We start from the raw sequence: 24,033 nt of genomic DNA on the forward strand, positions 1-24,033 counted from the left end.
CACATTCCCATCAATCTCTGAAGATCCTCCTCCCCAAGGCTAACGGAATGAAATACTCATTGAAGAAAGAAAATCAGATAAGGAGAGACTAAAAAACAACCAAAAAAAAAATCAAACCCAGAACATGAGACTCATCTCAATTTTTTTAACACTTAGACTCCTAGTGAATGTGTTTGTCTCCAATCCTAGCTCCACAAGCTTCAGGAAATTCAGTTTCTATTTTAGCAGAGATATTCTGGTGCTCAAAATCAAATAGTAGCTACTTACTTGGAGGCTGTGAGTTAAGTACTCCCAGCTGCGGGAAGCCCCGATGTGCAGCCAGGGCTGCAGCACAGGTGGGGGTATGGAAGATTCCAGCCTACTTCCCCCCATTGCTGCTGTTTGCATTAAGATGTTTCACATTGTTGCTGGGGTAATCATTCCAGGTACAGTTACTGTGAAAGTGAGACTAAAATAACCACCCACAGCACAACTGAAATATGGCTCAGTGTGTATAAAGGTGGGTGACTTCACAAGAATTCCATCAGGATTTCAGAGTGCTTGTGAACCAGGAATGTGAAGAGTGCGTGTTTGCATTTATCCACCGACAACTGTGGATTTTCTAGGTATCTGATAAATGCATATGGTTTTTTTAATCCACTTTGTTCTTTCTAGCATACAAAAACCTCAGCAGACACCAACTGTTGATGTTTGTACCTTTCCTCTCAAAGCAGAAGGATTTGCTCTTTTGTCTACAAGACCCAGGGAAAGCAGGGTATTTAGTAGGGTAAATATTTCTAGGAGCATCATTCCCATACACCAGATTTGCTTAACTGAAAGAGAGCTGCAAAGAGAGGCCTACAGCAACCTGCATCAGCCTGGAAGGCCTGGCCCAGAAGACAAAAGGGAAAACATGATAGGCAACAGGGGTAAGAAGAATAGAACAAGAACCTTACAACTAATCTCCTAATTTCTTCATGGTATGGTTTATATTCAGACCACAGAGACAGTTCAAGGGATGGCTGATCACCTCTAATCTTGACTCACTACTCATTGAAGAAAGAAATTAATCTCTGCAAATCTATCCAAGTTAGCTGAATGTCACCCAAACAAACTGAAAACACTCCACGTCCCTGAAAAGCTGTCAGTATGTCTGGAACAATCCAGTACATTCACCTTCATACAAACTTAATTTTCAAGCACATGAAGAAATGGTACTGGGGACAAAGCTGCCAAAAATGCCTTACTTTTCAAAAGAGAAAAGGTATCATCCTGACAAAAGCTGTAAGGTTTACACAAGAAATACGATTTTAATGTTATGCACAATACATCCCACTCCCCAGAATGACTCTTCTCATCTCGTCTCATCGAAATGAAGAGCAAACCTACACTGGCTGTTTCCTGAGGATGGAGAAATCAAGATTTAGCAGCCCCTCCCAGCCACTTCTACTGCTCAGGAAAAGCCCAAAGTATTTGTTGTTCTTACTCCAATACCAGTTGTGAGAAGACTTTCTGTGCTCTTGGGAGCAGCAAACAGAAAATTCCTGTAAGAAACCCAGTGCGCATGACTCCATTAACAGGCCATGGCTGGGCACAGAGGATGTAATTATTAAAACTCCAGGAAGCAGAGAATCCCTGTCCAAACTTGGAAATGCTAGGGGGAAAAAAGAGACAAATCCTAGGGGAAGTATTTTAGAGAAACTAAGAAATAGTGCCTGTGGGAAACTATAAGGGAAAGGAAATTTGGAAAGTATTTAGAGTTAGAACAAGTGGCCCACACAGAAATCCCTCCTGTTGTTATTAGATGAGGGAAACAAGGGTAGGACAAAGATGCCTGAAGAACACAAACACACTTAAATAAAGCCAGACCTACTGAAACTGTATTAATTGACACACCAATAAATACAAATCCTGTCTTGAGGCTTGATTTGTGAAGAAGCTGAAGAAAAAGCATGAAGAGAGGAAAGCTCCACACAGGATATGCTGCCCATTTAATGCAATCTCCACAAACTTGCTATTCCTTTTCAGGTACATTTTGATAAAAATGCCCAGAGACAGGGTGGGGGGAGAAGATTGCTCCCACAGGGAGATGAAGTGTTGAAGGGTGACAGGCACCCATCTGAAGTGAGCCGAGGCCATGAATTCTGCAGAGAGTCCTGAACCAAGGCCAAAGCATGGACACAGACAGGTTTCCATCTCTGTCAGAAGCCAAGAAGAAGAACTACAGAAGGACTACAGGAATATGAACACAAAAGCATAGCCCCAGAAACTACTTTGTTGTTACGGACTCACTCCTGCATCTCCTGTCTTGTTTAAACTAACAGCTCCAGTGTATTGGGGAGGAATTAATAATCTGTCTGCTTGGTGGGAACATAACAGGGACGGTCCTCAACACTGAGAAGCACTCTTTGCTCTTTTAAGTGGGGTTTATGAGGCCCACCAAGCAGCAGAACAGGAAGAAGAGCTGTAAATACAAAAGTGAAGTTGGATGTAGGAAACATCGTCAAGCATACAATTACTGCTAGTAGAGTTTCCTCCACCATGTCCCTTCATTCCAACTGTGAATGCAATGAAGTTCAATAGAAATGTTTGCTGCTGATAATCTGAGGAAGCTTCTGCAAGAAACTCACCTATACATGGATCACACTCACAACCAAGTCCTTGGGGAATCAATTCTGTCTTTTTCAATAATAGTTATCACTCAGGGGCTTGTGTTTTTTTTGTAACAACACACAGGTACACAGGTAACTTTGTTCTGAGAAACACAGCAGCTTTAAATAGCACCTTGACTATGCATTTCTAAAGAGATGAAAAAATAATTTCTTGCAGATTCATGTGGTTTTATGGTCTTTAAACAATACTATAGTCTCGCAGGAAATCCTAACAATGGTTCAGCTTGAATCACCTCTGTCGGTATTGCACCTCATCTGTTTGGGGATTTTTACCCAACCCTCTTATTCTTTATTAATAGGGTCATTTGTCTGAAAACCTGTTTCTTAAGAGTTTGTCTGTTCATTCTGCACCTGAAGCCATAACCCTTTGTTTGCAATCTCACAATTGGTTGCTGTGGAAATCATTATGATGTCACAAAAAATAAGGATTAGTAAAACTGCAAGTAGGGAATAAACAAATTGAACAGATGAACTGTTAAAAAAGTTTTACTGCAAGTATGCACAGAAATAAAAAAAAAGGAAAACAAAACTTTCCTCCAGACCTGATCTATGACATATGTTCACGCAGTGCTGACACACTGGGACAGAAGAATTTTCCTTCGTGACTTTTGGTCCAGGGGCAACATTTGGAAAATCTACTGGCTAGGAATACATTTGCTACATTTTGATAAGATACACAACACAGGACCTTAATTTCAAACTACTGTGAACCTTATGCTTCTCTCTCTTTCTAAAAAGTGAACAAAACAACTATTCTGTGACTAATCTATGGATGGATAATGTTTTTCCCTGGAAAACAATGCATTTGGCCATGTAGTAAAAATAAGCTCCTTGATGGACTTTGGACCAAATTAAAACCAGCTCCTTGTGGTCTCTATATGCTCCAACTTTGATCAGAACAACTGGCGCCCACACGTCTCTGCCACGAAACACCCTAATGCTCAGACTGGTGAACTCTCTTTGGCAAGTCACTTGGGCGCAGTAAGTCACAGGATACAGCCAAGGTGGCCAGCTGCAGGGTCAACATGGCAATACAGACATAAGCTTTCAGATGAAACCTTTCCCTGATAGGGCCTGAGGAAGGACCCTTCCCATCAGATCACTGACCACTGCAACCTGCCTGTCCCGGTCTGGCAGTAGCCATTTGCAGCAGTGGAGTGGCAGATCCCTCAGTCAGCTGTAGCAGGTGAGGTCAGAGCAGAGGAGGGAGGCTGTGGCTATGCATGACCAGTATGGGCTGTGCAGGCACAGATCCATGATGCTTTCCTATTTTCACAGTCCATCCATGGGCTGCCCCCAGTTCTTCCCCTCACAGGCCTCCCGTAAGACAGCAGAGCACAGCTCTCTGCCATGTGTCCTGCCTCGCCACTCACAAAACAAGCACAGGTGCTTGGATAGAATTCTGTCCCTGGTTCTGCTCTTCTATGTAACACATCAGAAACAGAGATGAAATTGCCTTTCACCTTTGCTTAAGACAAAGAGCAGAGAATTCTCAGCACAAGGGTAAAAATCCATTTAATAATGGGGAGAAATCTCTTCCTCTCAAAAGCAAAGAGCATACACAGTAGTGGGATGCCACCTTGGCTCTCACCAGGACTTTCCAGAATTAAGGTTCATAGTCCTCCTCCCTTTACTTAGCACGGTGTGAGATGGGCAGCTAAAGCAAAGCTGAAGCCATTCTGCTATTAATTCCAGGATTGATCTGCCACAAAAGAAAACCTGTAAGTAGTCAAAGCTCAAATACCTGCCATTTCACTACTGGTGAAGAAAGAAGTATACCTTGGTGGCATTTTCAGTCATTAAAATATTTGAGATACAACAGGTTCAAATACGTTGACAGGTATAGCACAAAAGCATCTAAATTTTATTTTGAAAGGTGCCTGGTGCTTATCTCATCCAATCTTCTACTTAAAGCTAGGGTGACTTCTAAATCAGAAGTTAGATCAGGTTGGCCTGAGCCTTCTTCAAGGAGGGAGATTCCTCAGCCTCTCTACAGAGTATGTCCCCTGCTTACCCCCTTCTCTGGTGGATTTCCTTTCCTCACTACATGGGAACTCCCCTTGCCAAAACTTGTGGCCTTTGACTCTTGTTCTCTTACACCATGGCACAATTGGGGAAATACCATGGACTCAGGAGACCGTGCAAGCAAGGGAAAACCAAGTTCTGTTTCTGTTGGGAATTTAGCTTGTGCACAAATAAAACCCTTCATTCACTTGCACCCTCAAAGCCTCCCCTCCCCATGGCCTGACTGACAGGGACTTGTGATATCTTCTGAATAAGGGTGAGAAACTTACATATAGGTACAACACGTAACTTATTCCTTTTTTCTACATTTCTTACAAATAATTATTTGTCAAGGTGTGGCAAGCTCAATGTATTGATGTTCTCTTTTTACTGCAGATCACTGATTTTAAGAGGTTACAAACACTCTGCATATAGAGTTGGTGAGGCAATCCTTTGGTAAAAAAGTAAAAATTGCAGTAATATTTAGCCTTGGAAAAGAGGTGTTAAAATGTTCTTTAAGAAATACTTGCATCTTCTTATTGAAATAGGTGTTTCAGCCATACAAGTAACAACCACAAATCTGAAAAAAAGAGACACCTTGCACTTGGTAGCTATTCAGCATTCATGAAAGCTTTGCAACCTCCTTAATGGAAGACAGCTTTTTCTTTCATTAAATACATATCTGTAAAAACAACTCAAAAGACATCAAACACCAGAAAAAATACATTGAAAAAACATTTAAGATCTAATATAAATCCACAGAAGCCAGGAAATTCAGAGATAAAGAAAGACTTTCAGACAAGGGAAACTTTCCAATGTATTAAACTGGAGCATAAATTCACTTCCTCTATGCTTGCCATCAAGTCATTCCAGACACAGAGGGTAAGTTCTTCCCTCGGGTAACTCAAGTGCCTTCAGCAGTACTACTCCAAAAATCAGTTTGGCCCCACAGAACTGTCTTATTACTTTCTCTGTTTCTGATAATTGCCATTGTTGGTTCAAGTTTAAACAGCAACTTCCTGTCTTACAGCTCATTTTCCCATGGTCCAGAGACTGTATTTATGAGATTGCAATACTTTCCATGATTACAGACTATGAGGTCAGCTGTGGGGTTATGACTTCACTGACAGACTGGCTAAAGGAGAACCACTGTGCAAAGGAGAAAATCCACACTCAAACACAAATATATCTGAGATTAGCAAAGACAACACTGCACCTCAGTGGGCATGGACATTTCCATCTGCACAAATAATATTCTCTACTTTTCACTCAAGCCAAGTATGAAAATGTCCCTTAAAATTTCTGTTTTATTCATAAGTCATTCATGGTGCTGATGTGTTGCCACCCAAATTCAATCTTGATGTCAGCAGCAGTTTAAATCACAAGCTGTGGGTCCAACTCTGCACTCTCTGGAAGTGAAAAATCAGACATACAGCTTAAGACAGGATATGAAGGGAATGAAGTGATTTTGAATGGCCTTCAAACCTCCCATGATTCTGCCCTCCTCCTCAACCTGACATGGCTTTTGTTCCTGGGGTCTGGCTTTTCTGTCTCCAATAAAGCAAGATAACCATAATGAGCTAGTTACTGGGAGATCCCTAAGTATCTGGCTGAGCAAGAGAATCCAAAAAGAGGAATGTTAACTTCCTAAACTGTATCTAACCCAGGTACTAAGAGAGCTACCCTGAGCCTTGATATACAGAGCATAACTGCTGTAAACAAAAGAGCTTTAAACACTACCTTTCCTTCTGAAAGAAGAAAAATTATTTTTCCTTTCAGCTTCCTAGACTGCAAGAGTCAGAGGGGCTATGACAGGCATGCAAAATAAGAAATGGGTAACTTAGAAACTCACTTATCTGGGACTGAAAACTCTGAGACCAGCACATCAGACACAACTGAGCAGACAGCTGGTGAGATCAAATTCAATCTAAGAATCCAAAAGTGACAATCCCCCACTACTCTAGGTCTTACAGAGACTTGGGCTCTTTGTTCCTTCTTTTTGCCTGTCAGCTACTCTTTACAGTTTTATTTTCTTAAAGGTTACCTGCAATTTCTCATATTCTCATAGTTAGTCTTGGATTAGACACTTATTTTGTTAGATATCTTCCAAATAAACCATCACACATTTTTTAAATTAAATAAATGCCTTCTCCAATTTTTCAACAGCCTGATCAAGTTTGAATTACTCAAAATGATAACTTTTCTAAAGTTTCTATCCACGACATTTTTGTAGCCCTGAATGTAGAGGAAAGGCAAGCTATGGATTCAAATTTTTACCCAGAGAAGACAAACACAGAATGGATATGTTCACCCATGCTTCTATACTCAAACAAGGAGTCTGGAATGCTCACAAAAATGAGAAAAAAGGACAGAATTCCTTCACTTTTTTTTTCTGGTTTTAAGGTCACTAAAAGCTTTTTGTAAAACTAACACATAAAAAATGAGAAAGCTAAATAAATCACAAGAGTTTGCTTCTCATTTATTATATACTCAAGATAATGGTTTCAGGGACATGAAGAAAGGTGTACAGAGCTTTGCAATATACAAAACTTGTTCTGAGACATTACTTAATTACTATTTGAAATTTTAACCATGCAAAGAAAAGCACAGTGATTTATAATTATGCAAAAACATAATGATGACTCTAACTTCTCCTGTAAATAGCCGTTTTTGTGATTTGGCACAATGGAATTAACAACCTCTCCTTTGGAAAGCAATTGCATATGGTTTGCCTGCAAAGGTTCTGAGATCTACTTTCTGAAATGAGCAGTGAAAGACAAAGTACCTTTCTGCTTGGAACAAAATTATTATTAAGAATATAGTTTTGAAACATTTCTGTGCTCATGTGCCAGAGCACAATTTCTCTTTGTTGTTCTCTGCGCAATGGATATTGTCTTTATCTAAAGGATTTTTTCTAGTTTAAACAAAGTACAATGTGCAAAACCTTCTCCTTCAAGATATGCTGCAGATCAAAGGGCAAATTCTTTCCCTTACTCAAAACCATAATAGGTGCTTTTTTGTTATCATAACTAGGAAAGGGTTTCCAATTTATATATCACCATTTACAAGCCTTTGGAGGGAGAAATTCTGACTTCAACCAAGTAAGTTGGAGTCTTGCTATTGGACTCACTTCAGTGGAGGCACTACTTTACACTGACTCACCTTAAAAGGAATTTCTTTCAGTGACTAATATGCCCTCAGTATGTATCTACCTATGACCACAGCTCAAAGAAAGTTATGCATGCAGAAAAAGCAAGATAATTCAGGCATTTTCAAAACCACATCTTCATATATCTTTAAAAATTCAATTAAGGTTACAGTACAAGTCTGTCCATATTTCAGTTTTCAAATAGTTCACAGAAATTATTAAAGAAGAAAGAAGTTATCCTTTTAAGAAGTATTGCTGCTCATTTGTAATTTAAAAAGCAAAAATTAAAATCTTCTGTATGTATCTCTGTACAAGTCCAGTCCACCTGTTACTCACACAGTGACTGCTCAAAACTTAGCTGACATTAATAAAAAATTTATTTTATTCAGAGATTTAGTCAAATACTGCTTGTTATGTAAGTCACCATAAAGTTTCTGTTAAACATGTACAAATGGTCTTCCTCAAATTACCTGAGTTTCATGCAAACAGTTTCATGCAAACTCACACAATTTATAGAGCTTGTAACCAAGCAGTAGACACAGTCATGTACCACATTAGTGGCAGACGGGAGAAGGGAGGGAGAAGGGCTGAAATCCTGGCAAGTGATTTCATTGACTTCAACAAACCTAATATTTTATCACACATCTCCTTGCTACATATTCAATCTATTAGACCAGGGGCATCACGTCTCACTGGTAGACCATTTGTCAGTCTACCTACCTCAAAGAGACTTACGTGTAAAGCTTGATGAAACAATTGCTTGAATAGTCATTCTTGACTTGAATGGGAAGCTTGCAGAAGTATCTTCAAAACTTCATACACCTCTGACACCTCCAAATAGTTTATGAATGTTAATGCACATTAATGAATGCAACAGTGCATGCCATGACAGAGGGCACCTTGTCTCCTCTACATATTCAATGCTCTGATCCAAATATTGTATATGCTTCATCAGTTGTGTGAGATGGTATTTTCAAAACCCAAGTAAAGAGTTGAACATGGAAGGAGGGTCCCCAAGCAGATTTCTCAGGCATTTAGCATCATTAACAGAAAACTGAGCAGGAGAAGCAGCCAGAACCTGAATGGGTTCTCTGTGAATACTAAGGAAGCCCCAACAATATGTTAACACAATGCAATTTTGATAAGATCATAAGAATGAAGCTTACATATGTGTTCCTATTACATCTTGTAAAAGGCTCCAATTGTTATTAGGATAATTGATAACAGTCAAAATGGATTTGGGTAATATATTAGGTAAAGTCATGAATCCTGCTCCATACAGAAACTACCAATCTGACTGTTTTCAAGCCCTCAGCAGTTATTCAGAACAGACACGAAGTAAAAACCCTAAATTGTGCCAATTCATTCATTATCTTTGATTCTCCAAAATGGAGACTGCCACCCTGGGCAAGTGAGTTTTAATCAAAGCAAACCAACCTCTGCGGACCAAATGCCATTCCCACTGACACCAATACAGATATACAATCAAATTTAACTTATCAGTACTATTATTTAAATCATCTGAGTAGCACCAAAGCCTGACCCTGCAGTTCCATAGTTCAACAGCTGTCAGAGTAGTATTCTACTGACAGAGTAGAATAAAACAAACTGAAAATAGAGATTTTATTTTAAAGAAGTGAAAAGAAAAAGCAGAATAAAGACATACATTATTCATTACTAGTTTCCTAAAACTGCTATGGAAATAGCACTTATAAAAATATATAACTGAGCTGCGAAAAAAACCCCTGAAACTCTACAATACCTACATTGATAACAGGGAATACAATTTAAACTGGCAAGAGAAGGAATTAATGTCACATGCAAATAAACTGCAGCAAGCTGTTGCCAGCTAAATTCTAGCATCTGTGCTATAAAACACAAAAATAATATCTTATGTATGTGAAGATTTCACTAGAGTGGGGTTGGATCCATCTATTCTCTGCAGCTATCTCTGGAAGTTCTTCAGTTGCCCAGTATTTTCTTACTAACCTTCAAGCCCCCTATGTTTAATTAGGTGAACATGTGCAAAACTGATAATCTAAGGCAGCTAGCCTGACCTCCCCACTAAAACTCCACTCCATTTCAAGTTTCAGCCAACAGCCATCCAAAATCTAGCTCCATCCCTGGAAGCCTTCAGAGCTACAAATTACCCAGACAGAGCATAGCACTGTTCACAGTGCTCAGGTGCAGCCTGGGCATCAGCATCTGTGAGCAAGACCATTCACAGGGGGTCTACCTATTAGCAAATGTGATGAAGATTTACATCCACACCTCCCATATAATTGTCCCAACCACAAGCTCCTGTGTTCTCCTGGATGAGAAGTGTTCTCCAACCCTTCTCTTGAAGCTGAAATGCCATGCAGAGAAAATGCTACACAATTTTTGAGTGCTAATTAGGGCAGTTTTCAACACTTAGGATGGGAAAGACTTTTATCCTTGAGTCCAACCATTAATCCTGTACTGCCAAGTCCACCACTAAACTATGTCCCTAAGGACCACATCTGTATGTTTTCTTAATATCTCTGGAGATAATACATAGACTTCTTAAATATTCTAGGAGCCTGTCGTGGAAGGGAACAGATGATAGAACCTAAAATGCTAGTGACACAGGCTGTAGCTTGGGTGACATGGATTCCCTGCAATGTTGTGCCATGAAAGAAAAAGGATGAAACCCAGAGATGCCTGCATTTGAGAGATAAATACACATTCCCCTCCCATCAGCACAGGGTGGCTGGTAGCTGCCCTTGAGCAGAAGCAAGACTTCCTTCCTTCCTGAAATGAAATGAAATGAAATCACTGCAACATCAAAACAACCAAGAAGCAGCCTCCTTGTCTCACTGTATTGCAAAGAAGGAAATCATATCCTATGAACAGCCTAGAGTAACAGCAAGGCTAACTAGCATCTTCTGTGCAACCAGAACCATTCTGATCAGAGAGCAACACAGAAATGCAAAACAAACAGTGCTGACAGCATTATAAACCTCCACTCCACAACTACATGCATCTCAACATATGGCTTTTTCACTCAGACTGTCATCTTCCCAGGCCTCCATGTTTCCCATTTTCCCCAAGACTGAAAATATCTGGATTCTCTTGGACCTGAAAAGATTTCTTCCTCTTCTAGCAGCAGTGTCACTATTGCATCTTTGATTCATCAAACTACATATCCCAATCTGACTATTCAAGCAATTCAGCTTGTGAAGGCACAATTTTCAAATGTCAGAGTCTTGTCCCTCTACTTTTATTTCGGTTTTCCTGTGCAGTCTGATGAATATCTCACTTAGGGACTTGTAAATGCTATTGTAAACTATGCTTCATTTATATTTTAAATGGGAACTACCACAAAAGAAATTCAAAACAGAAAAGAAAAAGAGAAAATAGTTTTCTTCACTAAGTGTTGCGTGCTACAGAATTAGAAGACGATTCCTGGTGAGGATATTTTGCAGCTATTTAATGGAGGAAGCCCATCTTCTTGTTGAAAATCTAGCCTCATACCTTAAATGTAATACTGAACTGTAATTTGAAGTGAGGCTTAGAGTCAGGATTAAGAAAGAGGAAATAACAATACTTGCACTTAAAAGCATATAATGACTTTCATTCAAACACCTGAAAATAATCTCTAAATATTAATTATCACAGTATCAGTCTCCCCCAAACTCTTCCAAAAGAGGATCAACATGGCATTCCTTTGGCATCCAAATTGCCTGCTTGGATCTGTACAGAATGCAGACAAAGCTGAAAGTATTACCTGCCTTTAATTATTATGGTAACTTTTAATTGACAGGAGTAAACTCACTCACACAGGGACTGAGTGCCATTTATAAGATGGCCTTTTATTGCAGAGAAGAAATTTTATATCTTCCTGTAGGGCTATTGCACTATGGGGGCTTGTAGTATAAAGCAGAATTAAATTAAATAAATTGTGTTAAAGGAGAGGCACAATTAGTCAAAAATTTTAAGAAAACCTAGGAGTCTTGACTCCAAATCTTCTCTTCTGGATCACACATTAAAACATGAGTTTTCATTCCTTCTGCAGCACTATCTTTCAAGAGGACAGGGAATGGAAATAGATGAGGTGACATGGAATGACTCACGACTGGCTAATGCTCAAAAGGAAAGTAACCATATTTCAAATATTCAAGGAACCAGACACCTCATTTTTGTGACTATGTCTGTCATTTAATCAATCAGTATTAGACTTCTAAGTAATCAAGCAAGGTACAAAGATGAAAAAATATCATCATTATGCATCTAATATCCTTCAGGCTTGTTTGTGGGATTGGTTCAAAACCCTTCAGAGTCCAGAATCTCTTCATTCTATCCTGTATATGGAATCACAGAATCACAGAGTCATTTCAGTTGGAAAAGAATTCTAAGATCATCAAGTTCAACCATTAAGCCAGCACTGCCAAGCCCACCACTAGACCATGTCCCCAAGGTCCACATCTACACGTCTTTCAAATATCTGGAGGGATGATATATATACATTTTAAATACCTTACTCCTACTCCGCACTACCCCTCACTACTCACCAGCTAGACATACACCAGAGATACTGAAATTGTCCCACCTGAATTTATAGAAACACGTAAAAAAAATCTATTGGTTTAAAATTCAGGATTGAAAAGTGAAATGTTTCCCTTCCTGCCTCATCCAATGCACGCTCAAGCAAGCTTTACTGGAGGAGGATGGCCTTGAGCTGAAGGCACAGGGCAGGCTGCCAGGAAATCCGAGTTCTATTCCTGGCTCTCCTACAGATTTCCTTGGGCAAGGCAATTAACCTTGTGGAGTACACTTTCAATGGAGGTGAGGCCCAGCTTCTCTTTCTGCATTCATAACATTTTCAATGGTGAAAATGGAAGTGCACGAGCAAGAATGAGTGCCTGTACTTTTCTTTACCTGATTTTCTGTCAGGTATTTGGATGCATGGTTGCTGATAACTGAGCTAGTAAAAAACCCTAAGAATTCAAACACTGCAGGCACAAAAATGCCTCCTGATCTTGCCACAAACAACCTCAGTGCTGAGTTTCCTCGTACGTAAAATGGGCAGTGGGGCTTCTAAAGCCAAAGTACACAGCCAAACGGAAAACTGATTTTTAACGTTCTTGAACACCTGTTATCTGAGATCATAAAAAGGGAATTGCTAAGAATTTCAGTTTGCCTTTCCCTAGAAATGCTCTGATTTTACCTGGTGCATTTTTTTACCTGATAAAATTCCCTCTTTGGACCTCATATAGAACAAAAGATTTTTCCCTTAAGTAGTCTGAAATGTCAGATGAAATCAAAATTCTTTTTCAGCTGAGATGATATCTTCCAATATACCTTAAAAGAAGTGGAAGTGAATTAGAGAATGAGTGAAATATCAGTTTGCTAATATAAATGCATTTTAGAAAACAAATATCATGGCTAAATTTTCTGTTGTGGTATTTTTCAAATAAATGTTGCCACATCCATTTATACCAACAAAGAACAGGACTCTGAAATTCCAAGGAAGGACATCATTTGCTTAGACAAATGTCCAAAGAAATGAAGACACATATCTGTCTGAACGCTGGGGAGACATAATGTATTTTTAGTGATTTTTTTGATGCATTTGGTACAAGGATTTTATTGCTTTCGTGAAATGTTGAGTTGAAAAGTAAAAAAAGCAAAAAACCAAAAATTGGCAAAAGGAAAAACAAAAAGAGCATCTGTGAGACGGAGGAGAAAAGTTTAACAATCACTTTTTTTTTCAAAATGTTCATGAGTTGAGAGATTATTTCTTTTACAGGTCATCTGAACTGGAAAGTAAGTGTATAGGTATCAAGATTTTAAGGCTTTTCATTCATGCCCTCAATCCACTTCCTAAGTTTAGGAATTAAGGATAGGTCAATAGTCCTTTTTCATAATTATAAAATGCCTTCAGGCTCTTTAGACCACTGAAACAATGAACACTCTCAGGTGATGTTCTTGCCCACACAGATGTAGAACATGTTCAAGAAAGAAGGTATTTTATATTACCAAGTTATAAAACAGTACCTATGACCTCCAGAAGGAAGCTAAGGTTGTTTGGAAATTAAAGTAACCGCAGTTTATGTAAATTTTCACTATGTGCTTCACACGAAGCAGTAACACCACAGATATAGTAGTCAAAAGTTGTAAAGAATCAAAATAACTGAAATTATATTATTCTTCCAAGAACAAGAAACAGAATTTTTATCTGTGCTATCTTCTGTAATTACATAAATACTAACCTTTTCATTCATCATCCAATATACAAAATATGAATTTTATCTCAGCCATTTCTTGCTCCAAATGGACCCAGTAGTACTTCATTTAAACAAACACATGTTCTCTTAACAGCAGAATCTCTAGCCTAGCTTAGGGATACACTAGTAAGCACCACATCAGAGAGGGGAAAGTCTCACACTAACCTTTTGCTACCTAAGAGCCAATTATATGTCTTATTTTATTGTCTAGGTTGTCTTCAATAGCATCAAAAGATTAATATCTCCAGCTGAGAATTCACCACTGCTATAACAAAGCCTTCTTTGGAGCAGGATGGACTATGATCTCAGAACATTCTTCTCTCTCTCTATCACCCAGTGAATAAGATTGCATGAATTTAAGCATCTCCTAGACCATGACTTCATATGAGACAAAAAAGACTGTCTGCATAAGAAGTAAGAAAAACTAGTCAAATGACTTCACATCACAGAGTATGTCACTATCAGGCAGAAACTTGACTTAGAAACTTGACTTAGGTGTGGAAAGGCTCAGTGTTCACATATTCACAGGATATTTTGAGTTGAATGGGATCCACAGGGATCATCAGGTCCAAGTTCAAGTGAATGTCTGTATGGGCATTGAAGCCACAGCCTTGGTGTTACTAAAATCATGCTCTGACCAAATGAGCTAATAGGGGCAAGAAATAGCCTCAAAACATTGATAGGTCCTCTGAGGCAATGGGATTTTTTTGGTATGTATTTCTTCAAAATTAAGAACCTCATTTTCAAAATCTTAATGAGCACTAGAAATTCTTCCCCTGACACAGGAACTGCTGGCATAGAAAAATCTCACCAATTCCATGTTCAAGGTTTTGTATCTCAGCTATGTCAGAACTGAACTGGAAATAATCAGAAGGAAAATTTACTATAAAAAAGCAGTTTTGTATTTTTTTTTTTAAATGTGGTTTGGCACTGCTTAAATTGGCATTCTGTATAAAATGAAACTCTTCCCTTATTAAAAAAGTACTATAATCATCAATCATATAATAATCAAATGGTTTGGGTTGGAAGGGACCTGAAAGATCACATAGTTCCAACACCCTGCCATAAGCTAACACACCTTTCACTAGACCAGGTTGCTCAAAGCCTCTTCTACCTTGGCCTTGAGCACTCCCAGGGGTGGGACATTCACAATTTCTCTGAACAATTGTTCCAGTGTCTCACCACCCTCACAGTAAGCAATTTCCTCTTACTATCTAACCTAAACCACTCTCTTCCAGTTTAAAGCCATTTCCCCTTGCCCTGTCACTACAGGTCCTTGTAAGAAGTCCATCTCCATTTTTCTTGTGGCTCTCTCTGCTTACTGGGAGGCTGCTCTATGGTCTGTCTGAAGCCTTCCCCAGGCTTAACAGCCCCTTCTCTCTCAGCTTGTCTAGATGATCATGACTAGGATCAGATTAAAAATCTGCTTAAGGAAATGAATTTCTTATAATCTCTTATCTCCTACCAAACTGAAATATGCTCTCTATACTGTCTAGAAGCAAACAAAATTGTTGGAAGTTTTCTGAACAAGTCACAGTTCTTACTTAGGCTTCAGTGATGAGACACACAAGCAGATGCTTCACATACATCCCACATATCCCTGCTCAGAAGGTCACCAACCATCTTCTGCTGTTACAATCACACAAATTCTAGAATTGCATCTATCCATCTTTTAGAACAACTACATGGCATGGAATCAGCCATCTCTTCTCCTCACCAAAGTCCTGCTCAAGGCAGTAAAAAGCTCTGGATTGTTCCCCTGGAACAATTCTGCCATTCTATGCAGAGAGTCTATGGTTCAAGTCAAACAATTTGGAAATGCAAAAAAAATTCTACCTAAAGACTCAACAGAAACAATGGAAATTAAAAATGAATACCCTTTTCTGCATCAACTTCCAAACTGGATTTCAGATTCCTCCATTAAACTGATGCCTGAGAGCACTAGAAGACTATGGAATTTTTAGGGCCTTCCAATGCAGCTCTTTGGAACAAACAGCAAAACAATTGATTACGTAGTCCACTGCTCTACTCATATACCTTCAGTCCCTTCCTTTCAGTCAAATTATAGGCATACACAAATGAAATGAATAAAATAAAAAACCTTTGATCTTTACAAAGGACTACATGAAGCCATGAGCAAAACAGTCTCTGAGTCCATGAGCAGCAGCACCAGGCTTCAATGGCAAACACGTGCCCCTGATGAAGTTAATGACAAACCTTTCACTGACTCCTGCGAATGTGAATTTGACTTTATGCCTGTGCTACATAAAATAATTCTGCAAATAAAAACCAGGTTGCTTCATAGGCTTTTTTTTAAGCATCAAAGGCTATGTCTACAATATGGACCGCAGGATGGTGCTGAGGACCTAAGGTCCAAACCACACACCTTTCAAGAGGTTTTTGTTTCACTCTAGCCTAGTCCTGTGGCTTGAATGTCTAACAGACTGCACTTCTACAGCACATCTTCCAATTTGGTTCCATTTGAAAGGAGTCCTACCAATGATCTCGACACTGCATACTGCTACACAATGCATACAGTAAGTGGGGAAAATCAGGAGCTGCACTTCCGAAGCATACTCCTGATTTGACCTAACACACTAATGCAGATGCATCCAAGGAGCTTAGAATATGTCTGTGAAATAAAACCTCTAAAATTAAGGAGTACTGAGGCCCCCATGAAGAGGGTTAATAGGTAATAGACTCACAGCCTTCAATGTGTTCACACGGGTGCAGCAACCTCCAGTGAAGGTGAGTTTTACAGCAGCAAGCACTATGTTTCTGATTTCAACTATGCTCATTTCCCACCTGTTTGACCTTGTTATCTTCAGGACTTTCATTCAATTAGCCCTCCACATTTAGAAAGCTTTTCTATGTAGTTGAATATTTTATTTTCAGAAGATTTTGTTTAATCTTGACTATCTATTCTATAGGGTCTCCTTTCCCTTGACAGCTTTGTAAAGTACACATTATTGCATTAAAAAGATCATCTGATGTCTCATACATTTGTGATATACTGGGCTTTTTGCCCTCTTCACTTGGGCTCTCCCTCCCCCTCTCAGTTTTATACTAGTCAAAAAAGATTTACTTCTCTTCTAAAAATTAATATATAAATAAATACACTGTGAATCACAAACATTAAATACTTAATTTGAACCAGCAGAAAGACCAGCTACCGGAATTCTACAGTGGTCTGTTAGCTTGTATGTCTCTGCATGTGCATATTGAAGGAAACAGCAGAAATAATATTTTACAATTTGATGAACAACATATGACACAGAACCTCTAGACTCCCAAAAAAAGGGTTATAAACTTATGAAAATGTAGAATTCTGCCCTCTCCAACAAAAAAACCCTACACGCTCCTTACTTGCACAGATACTAAAACCATCATCAGTAAGGCCTGACATATAAATAAATTGGATTAAGGAAATATATAATCATTAAGGATTAAACTGAAATATGCGTGATAAAATGGGACATTTTCTGACTACATGTTGGAGGTCTAAACAAAAGATGATGCTGTACCATCTCAGCTGCTTTCAGGCAGACTCCTCCCCTGAGTTCAACTACGAGCTAGAAGGAGCCCATGAACTCAATTTAAACTGGAGAGAAAAAAGAGAAGGGGGACAAACTCTTCAGACCATGAGAATCAAACATGCCATTATCTCAATGCAAGCTGCAGATTTGGAGAATTATCTCTAAAAATTACAAGAAACAATAGTATCATCAGAATAACAAAGTAAAAAAGACTACGCTTTCAACAGGTGCAACAGCAAAGTAATACTGAGTTGCAAAATATGCATTAATTTTTTTTTTAAAGAGTGAGTCTTGAAAGTATTAGTCTCATAATAAAGTAATGCATACAACTCATTTCAGTAATTCCCACTTCTGAAAATCAGATTCTTGACTTGACAAATAGCCCATTCCATACTGAATGCTCCACTGATACTGCCTATTCTTTCTTCCCCATAAAAACACAAACACAGAAGGGAAACATTCTACAAGCTGCCAAAGGTGCTGTATTAGCCCTTTTTTACTGAAAACTCACTTTAGTTTAGTTTCTGACAATGAGTACTTGGAAGAGAAAACGTTTCTAGTGTGTCAAGTTGATGCCTTTTCCCTTTTCCCCAAACTCTTCAACTATTCACCTGTCACACATTGCTAACTCAGAGGGGATGGCTTGACTATTATAAATTAATTACTCTCATAAACCAAGTATTTTTGCTGTTTCCCAGGGATTGCACCCAAGGTGAGGATCAAGCAAGCAATACTCAGCATCCAGATATGCAAGGTTCAAGCCAAATGGGAGGAAGCAGAGAGAAACTGACCCACGTTTTACTGCATCTGGCATTTGCCTTCCCCAAGCTGCTTATGAGATCACCAGCACAGATACATTCCATAAGTCACTTTTTCAATGCCAGTAAGCTTCCTCATGTACCTGAAAAGTGCCTGACCTAAAAACTACAGGTATAAACCACTCATCTAGTATGCAGTGGTTTGTTTTCTCCAAAGAAATATCTTGTGGAACATTCACTGGAAAATGCACTAGAACTAGTTCTTAAAGAGACTGCTAAAGCCAGCTTTCCCGTGTTTAGTGGCTAATACTCTGGGGAACCTTAGCTGTAGTTTTCAGTACCTTCTTGTGCTGTTTGAGATTTTGCAAGCATATTGTACAACTCTTTTAACAGCTATGCAAAAGAACTGAACAAAATGGAGGGGGGCTAATAAGAGGAAAGAGAATACAGAGTGAAATTAGGGTTTGAAATTGAGATGGTGGGGGTGGATTTGAAACGGAAGTTTAAAGAAAAATGTTGAGCAGGGAAAGGAAACTGGAAAAAGGAGATCAGAAATATTAACTTGTGATGAAGTACACAGCCACACCTTTTTATCATCTAATATTCAATCCCATTTTCCAAGTGACACCCCATGGGAAAGCCCATACACAAGTGAAAAACATGCAGAGGAGAGGTGCACCAAGCTCATTAGCTGTAAACATCAGTGAGGATACAAAATTTCAAGTACCTAAGAATGAAATACTTCCATTGCCAAAGAATAAAAACACACTTCTGATAGACACTTCTAAAGACTAAATGGGGTCAGGAAAGGTGGAAACTTTTAATGAAATATATTACCAGTCACTACAATTATATGAGGCATGAAAATGACTGTGAGTGGAAAAACTAAGTTCTACAGTGCAAGTCTCCTGCTGTTCATCTGTGCTCTTTCTCACTGGATTTAAGGAAAATATGCATGTTTCCAGGCAATGTACAACAAAAGCATTTTGGTTTTTAAACTTTATCTCCTGTACCCTACATCTGAGTCTTATCACCCCTCTGATGTCCCATAGTGCCCCTTTATAACCTTTGTTACTCAATTACTGAACAAGTTATCTCATTGTTACTCTCTTTTGAAGGAAGAGTTGAGCCTCTTTTCATGCTGATAAGATAGGCATAAATATTCACTCAAGCAAACATTCAATTGTAAAGTGTCTTGAGCAAACTACCAGAGTCTAAAGGTAGGAAGCAGTGATCAACTTCTTTGCTCTCTTAACCCTTTAGTCAATCCACCAGAACAAAGAGACACAGAAGATAGATGCTTTTCTTACAAATGAAATTACTGTTCTCTAAAGGAACGGACTTTATAACGTGCTTTACATTTATAACATGCTTCATAACACAGCAAATAAATCTGGAAGTGAAATACCTACCCATTTTCTGGGCCGGCCTCTAGGTCGCTTTTCACCAGTGGCTTCTGCTTTCTGTAAAAGAAACACAACATATTTTATACCTCAGCATTACTTAACAGCCTCAGTAACTAGGAACTCCTTTCCTGTAACATTAGCTACAACCATACCTCTTGGGTGGCACCAGGCCCCCCAGCTAAGCCGTGTGTTTTCTGGCAGAATGTGTGACTATGCTCCTTTTCTCTGACATTTCCTAGGCAGCGCCTCACCTGCACCCAAGTGTGTCCCCAGCCCTGATCCACATTGTGTCAGGGCCATGGCGGAGTGTGCCCACACAGCCCCAGCTGCCCAGGGCCCTCTGCAGAGCCACCCTGTGTCAGGCAGGGCCATGGAGGAGTGTGCCCACACAGCCCCGGCTGCCCAGGGCCCTCTGCAGAGCCACCCTGTGTCAGGGCCATGGCGGAGTGTGCCCACACAGCCCCAGCTGCCCAGGGCCCTCTGCAGAGCCACCCTGTGTCAGGCAGGGCCACGGAGGAGTGTGCCCACACAGCCACGGCTGCCCAGGGCCCTCTGCAGAGCCAGGGAGTGTGAGGCAGGGCCATGGCGGAGTGTGCCCACACAGCCCCAGCTGCCCAGGGCCCTCTGCAGAGCTAGGGCTGTGTCAGGACCATGGAGGAGTGTGCCCACACAGCCCCAGCTGCTCAGGGCCCTCTGCAGAGCCAGGGAGTGTGAGGCAGGGCCATGGCGGAGTGTGCCCACACAGCCCCAGCTGCCCAGGGCCCTCTGCAGAGCTAGGGCTGTGTCAGGACCGTGGCAGAGTGTGCCCACACAGCCCCGGCTGCACCCAAGGGTGTCCCCAGCCCTGATCCACACTGTGTCAGGGGCATGAAGGAGTGTGCCCACACAGCCCCAGCTGCTCAGGGCCCTCTGCAGAGCCGAGGTGCCCTGGCCAGTCACCCAACATGCAGGCTGATGGTGGGGACACAGGGCAATTGGGAAACCTGGGAACCTCCAAGAACATCAAATCTAGTCTTTCATATGCCATCAAAAAGTACTTGAAGATACTAAACTAAAAATACAGCCTGTTTCAAGTTTGATCAAAGCAGTTTACAGCAGCTACAATTCATTTTTTAGTCTCATTATGTTCATGCATGAAAGTAATTAGGACAAAATATCACCATGAACATGTCTATGTTCTTATTGGGAAACAATTTCTCTACTTTTCACATGAAGTTTTCCAGGTAAAAGCACACCTTTAGGCTATAAGTAAACCTTCTATGGCCCAAAACACACCTTCCCTGTCCAGGTTTAAGGGAACAAAGTGGAAGAGGCCCTAGAAGTGACCGCTGTATTTATGTAAGCCCAGCAGTTGCTCCTGGAGCTCAGCTTAAAGGAAATATGGGTCCTTTTATAAGCTCTTCCATTAATTCCACTGAGTGACATTGTGAATACTACCACTAATAACAGTACTTAGTAGTACACTAAAAAATTTACAGAGTTTAAAATGAAAATTCCCGGTTATTCTCTCTAGCTAGGCTAGGTTCATCCATACACTCCACCGGGTAAATTATCCTGTTCCACTCAAGATTTTGTCACCACCTGTAGTCAGGGCAAGATTTGCCAGATACAAGGTCCCCAAGAAAGAAGACTTTCAGTATACATGAATTGTGTTCCTTTGGTTTTCCCCCCCAGTTAACTGTATGTATATTTGATTTGCCCTTAGAAATTAACTGTGCCATTAAATAAATCACTTGCTGGTCAATCACTGTAACATATGCTGTAACCCAATGCTGTGCAAATCCGATCTCTCTAAAAGAGAACTTGAGCTGAGGAACTAGTGGAGGAATCTCTACAAAAAAAACTGCCCTGTGAGTTAAATGCAATTACTTTGAAATAAATACCTCACAATAAGAAAGCTGTGAAAAATAAAATTCACACTCCTGAAGGGCAAAATTATCACTCAGACTTGTTAAAAGAGTAAACTTGAGCTTTAATAGTTTATACCGGTGTTACATGTAAGGTGAAACCCTCTTAAGAGAATACTTGTTAAAGTGCATTTACTATATCCTGTAGCTGTCTATTTCAGAGTTTTGTTTCCTTTAAGCGGTCAATTTCTTTATACCTTGTAACCTGAAGGATGCAAAAAACCAGATATGGTTTAGTGTTGATAACCTGCTTCTATGTTTACTGCATGAAACACAGGGCATAAATCTTAAAAAGAAATATCAGTTATAATTGGTCTTAACTAATCAACACTTGACATGTTATCAGAGCACTAAGGCTATTTATTTTCTTGTGTGTATTACTGCATCTGAAGGAAAGATCCTTTTCCAAAACTCTATTAAAAAAATAATTAACTTTTTGAGTAAAAAAGTACTTTGGTCTAATAATTAAAGTCCCTACAAACCTGACACAAATTTTAGCTTCAAATTATCATGAACATGAGAGATTTCTTTGAATAACTAATCTTTGCTTCCTGCCATAAACTGTCACACAGGGTGGCCGCTTCCCATGCAGCTCAGCAGTGCTGAGCTCTACCACCACCAAAGGTCCATGTCAGAAGTGGCCAGTGTTCCTGCTGGCTAGTTTGGGTAATGGTTTGTCAAGTGCTTGGGGACTGTGCAGATTGAAAGGCACTATATTCCTGCAGTATATGACTTCCACCTCATGTTAGAAGAAAAACATTTCCATAGCTCTTATCAAAACCAAATCTTTCCCAGAGGTGAGCTGAGCAAACAGCCAGGCATGCCAAAGGTGATGTTTTGGTACAGAGAGATTCTGTAAGTAAACAGCAAGGTTTTCACAGATTAAACTGCAGAAAATGAATGACAAGAACCTCCAAAGTGGAAGTTTTAATCTCCTTTTCAAGAGAAGAGCAAGACAAAACAGATTGAGAATAAATGAAAGGAGCAGTAGCAGCACAGTGGTAATGATAAATACATGAAGTTCAGAAAAATATTCCACTTCCTTCCCTCTTTTTTCAGCCTGCATTTTGCTAAAATACTGTATTTTAGCTAAGTGCTGTATTTTCTCCAATAGCATTAGACTTTCTTTTAACTGAAGCCTGGAAGAAATGTTTTACTGTGTATAAGCTAGGTAATCCATTGCTTCTCCATGAAAGCACATTGCCTTTCCCCTTGAACAGATTTTTGCACCATCAGAAACACTCCAGTCTGTTGGCTCTTGGCTTTAATTGAAGCGTCGCCTCTGAAGCTAGGGGCAAATCCTGACAGAGCTCCAGGCCACCCAGAGATGGTGTTTGGTATGGGGGTTTTTAACATTTGGTGCTACTATGCTATGAGGCATGACCTTGCTTTTTACAGCTAAAACATGAAATCACCAAAGCTTAAACAAGGGTCAGGTATGTTATCAAACACAAAGTGTATTTCATTAAAAATAGGAAATTTCTTATAAACAATAATATGAACACACCATTTTTGCAATGTCACATTTGAGGAACAGAACTACACTTTCTCACATTTAAAAGCATGATCTACATGGGAAGTGGTTTTTATTTATCACAGGTGAGAAAGATCATAATTCAGTCACTGCCATCTGGAAGTGAGCTAACAGTCCCCAGGAAGCTGTGCAATTCACTTAAGCCCTGTACCACAGGGCCATCAAACCCTGCTTCCAAACAGCTTCTCTCAGCAACTCTAGGACTCTAGGATCTCTGCCTCCCTATTACAAAAATGTGCTGTACCCAGCCAGAAACCAAGGCTGTACTACTGAAAGCAATGAACAAGACAAGACAAGTATAAATAATTGAACGGCTATAAAGTGCTCTTTGGGCATCCATGCATTGTCAAGGAAGACCTCAAATGCAACAGAATCCAGATTTGAAGAACTCTATCTACTTTGCAAAATGATCTGCTGGAGATCTCAGATAAAGTGTGTCAGAGCTGTAAGTCAGGTAAAATAAGTGATAGCTCGCAGGAGGAAGATCACTGTTGCCAAAAGACCTAGCCCAGGAATATATCCCTCTCAAAAAAACCACACAAGTTATTTAGTCAAAAAATACTCCTAAAAAATCTTTAGGCATTGACTAAGTACAAAAACATCACACTTTCCATGTCCTGTTTTATCCTTTTTAAAGCTAAACAAAAATCAGTCTTCTGCTTTTCCTATCTTGGTCAAAACATTTGATTTTGAGGTCTCTTATTTTTTCAGAGCAATAACAATCACTTGATAAATTTGATCTTGTTTTCCCTTTAAGCTTGTAATGAGTGGTGTTGATGAAAATGAATGAAGCATGGAGAAGCCAACTAGATTTTCGTGACCCAATTCAGGGCAGAGTCCT

At 39.7% G+C, this 24,033-nt stretch overlaps 1 protein-coding gene across 1 annotated transcript in view; it reads right to left on the bottom strand.

Annotated features, from left to right (window-relative positions):
• The window catches only part of HMGA2 (high mobility group AT-hook 2), a 111,044-nt gene that overhangs the window by 79,427 nt on the left and 7,584 nt on the right, over window positions 1-24,033 (bottom strand). The window contains exon 3 of the mRNA XM_063155119.1: window positions 19,758-19,808. Within this exon, the coding sequence (XP_063011189.1) occupies window positions 19,758-19,808 (51 nt within the window). The remainder of the gene's footprint in view (window positions 1-19,757; window positions 19,809-24,033) is intronic.

The sequence above is a fragment of the Melospiza melodia genome, chromosome 4 (assembly GCF_035770615.1).
Source record: "Melospiza melodia melodia isolate bMelMel2 chromosome 4, bMelMel2.pri, whole genome shotgun sequence".
NCBI classification, from domain to species: domain Eukaryota; kingdom Metazoa; phylum Chordata; class Aves; order Passeriformes; family Passerellidae; genus Melospiza; species Melospiza melodia.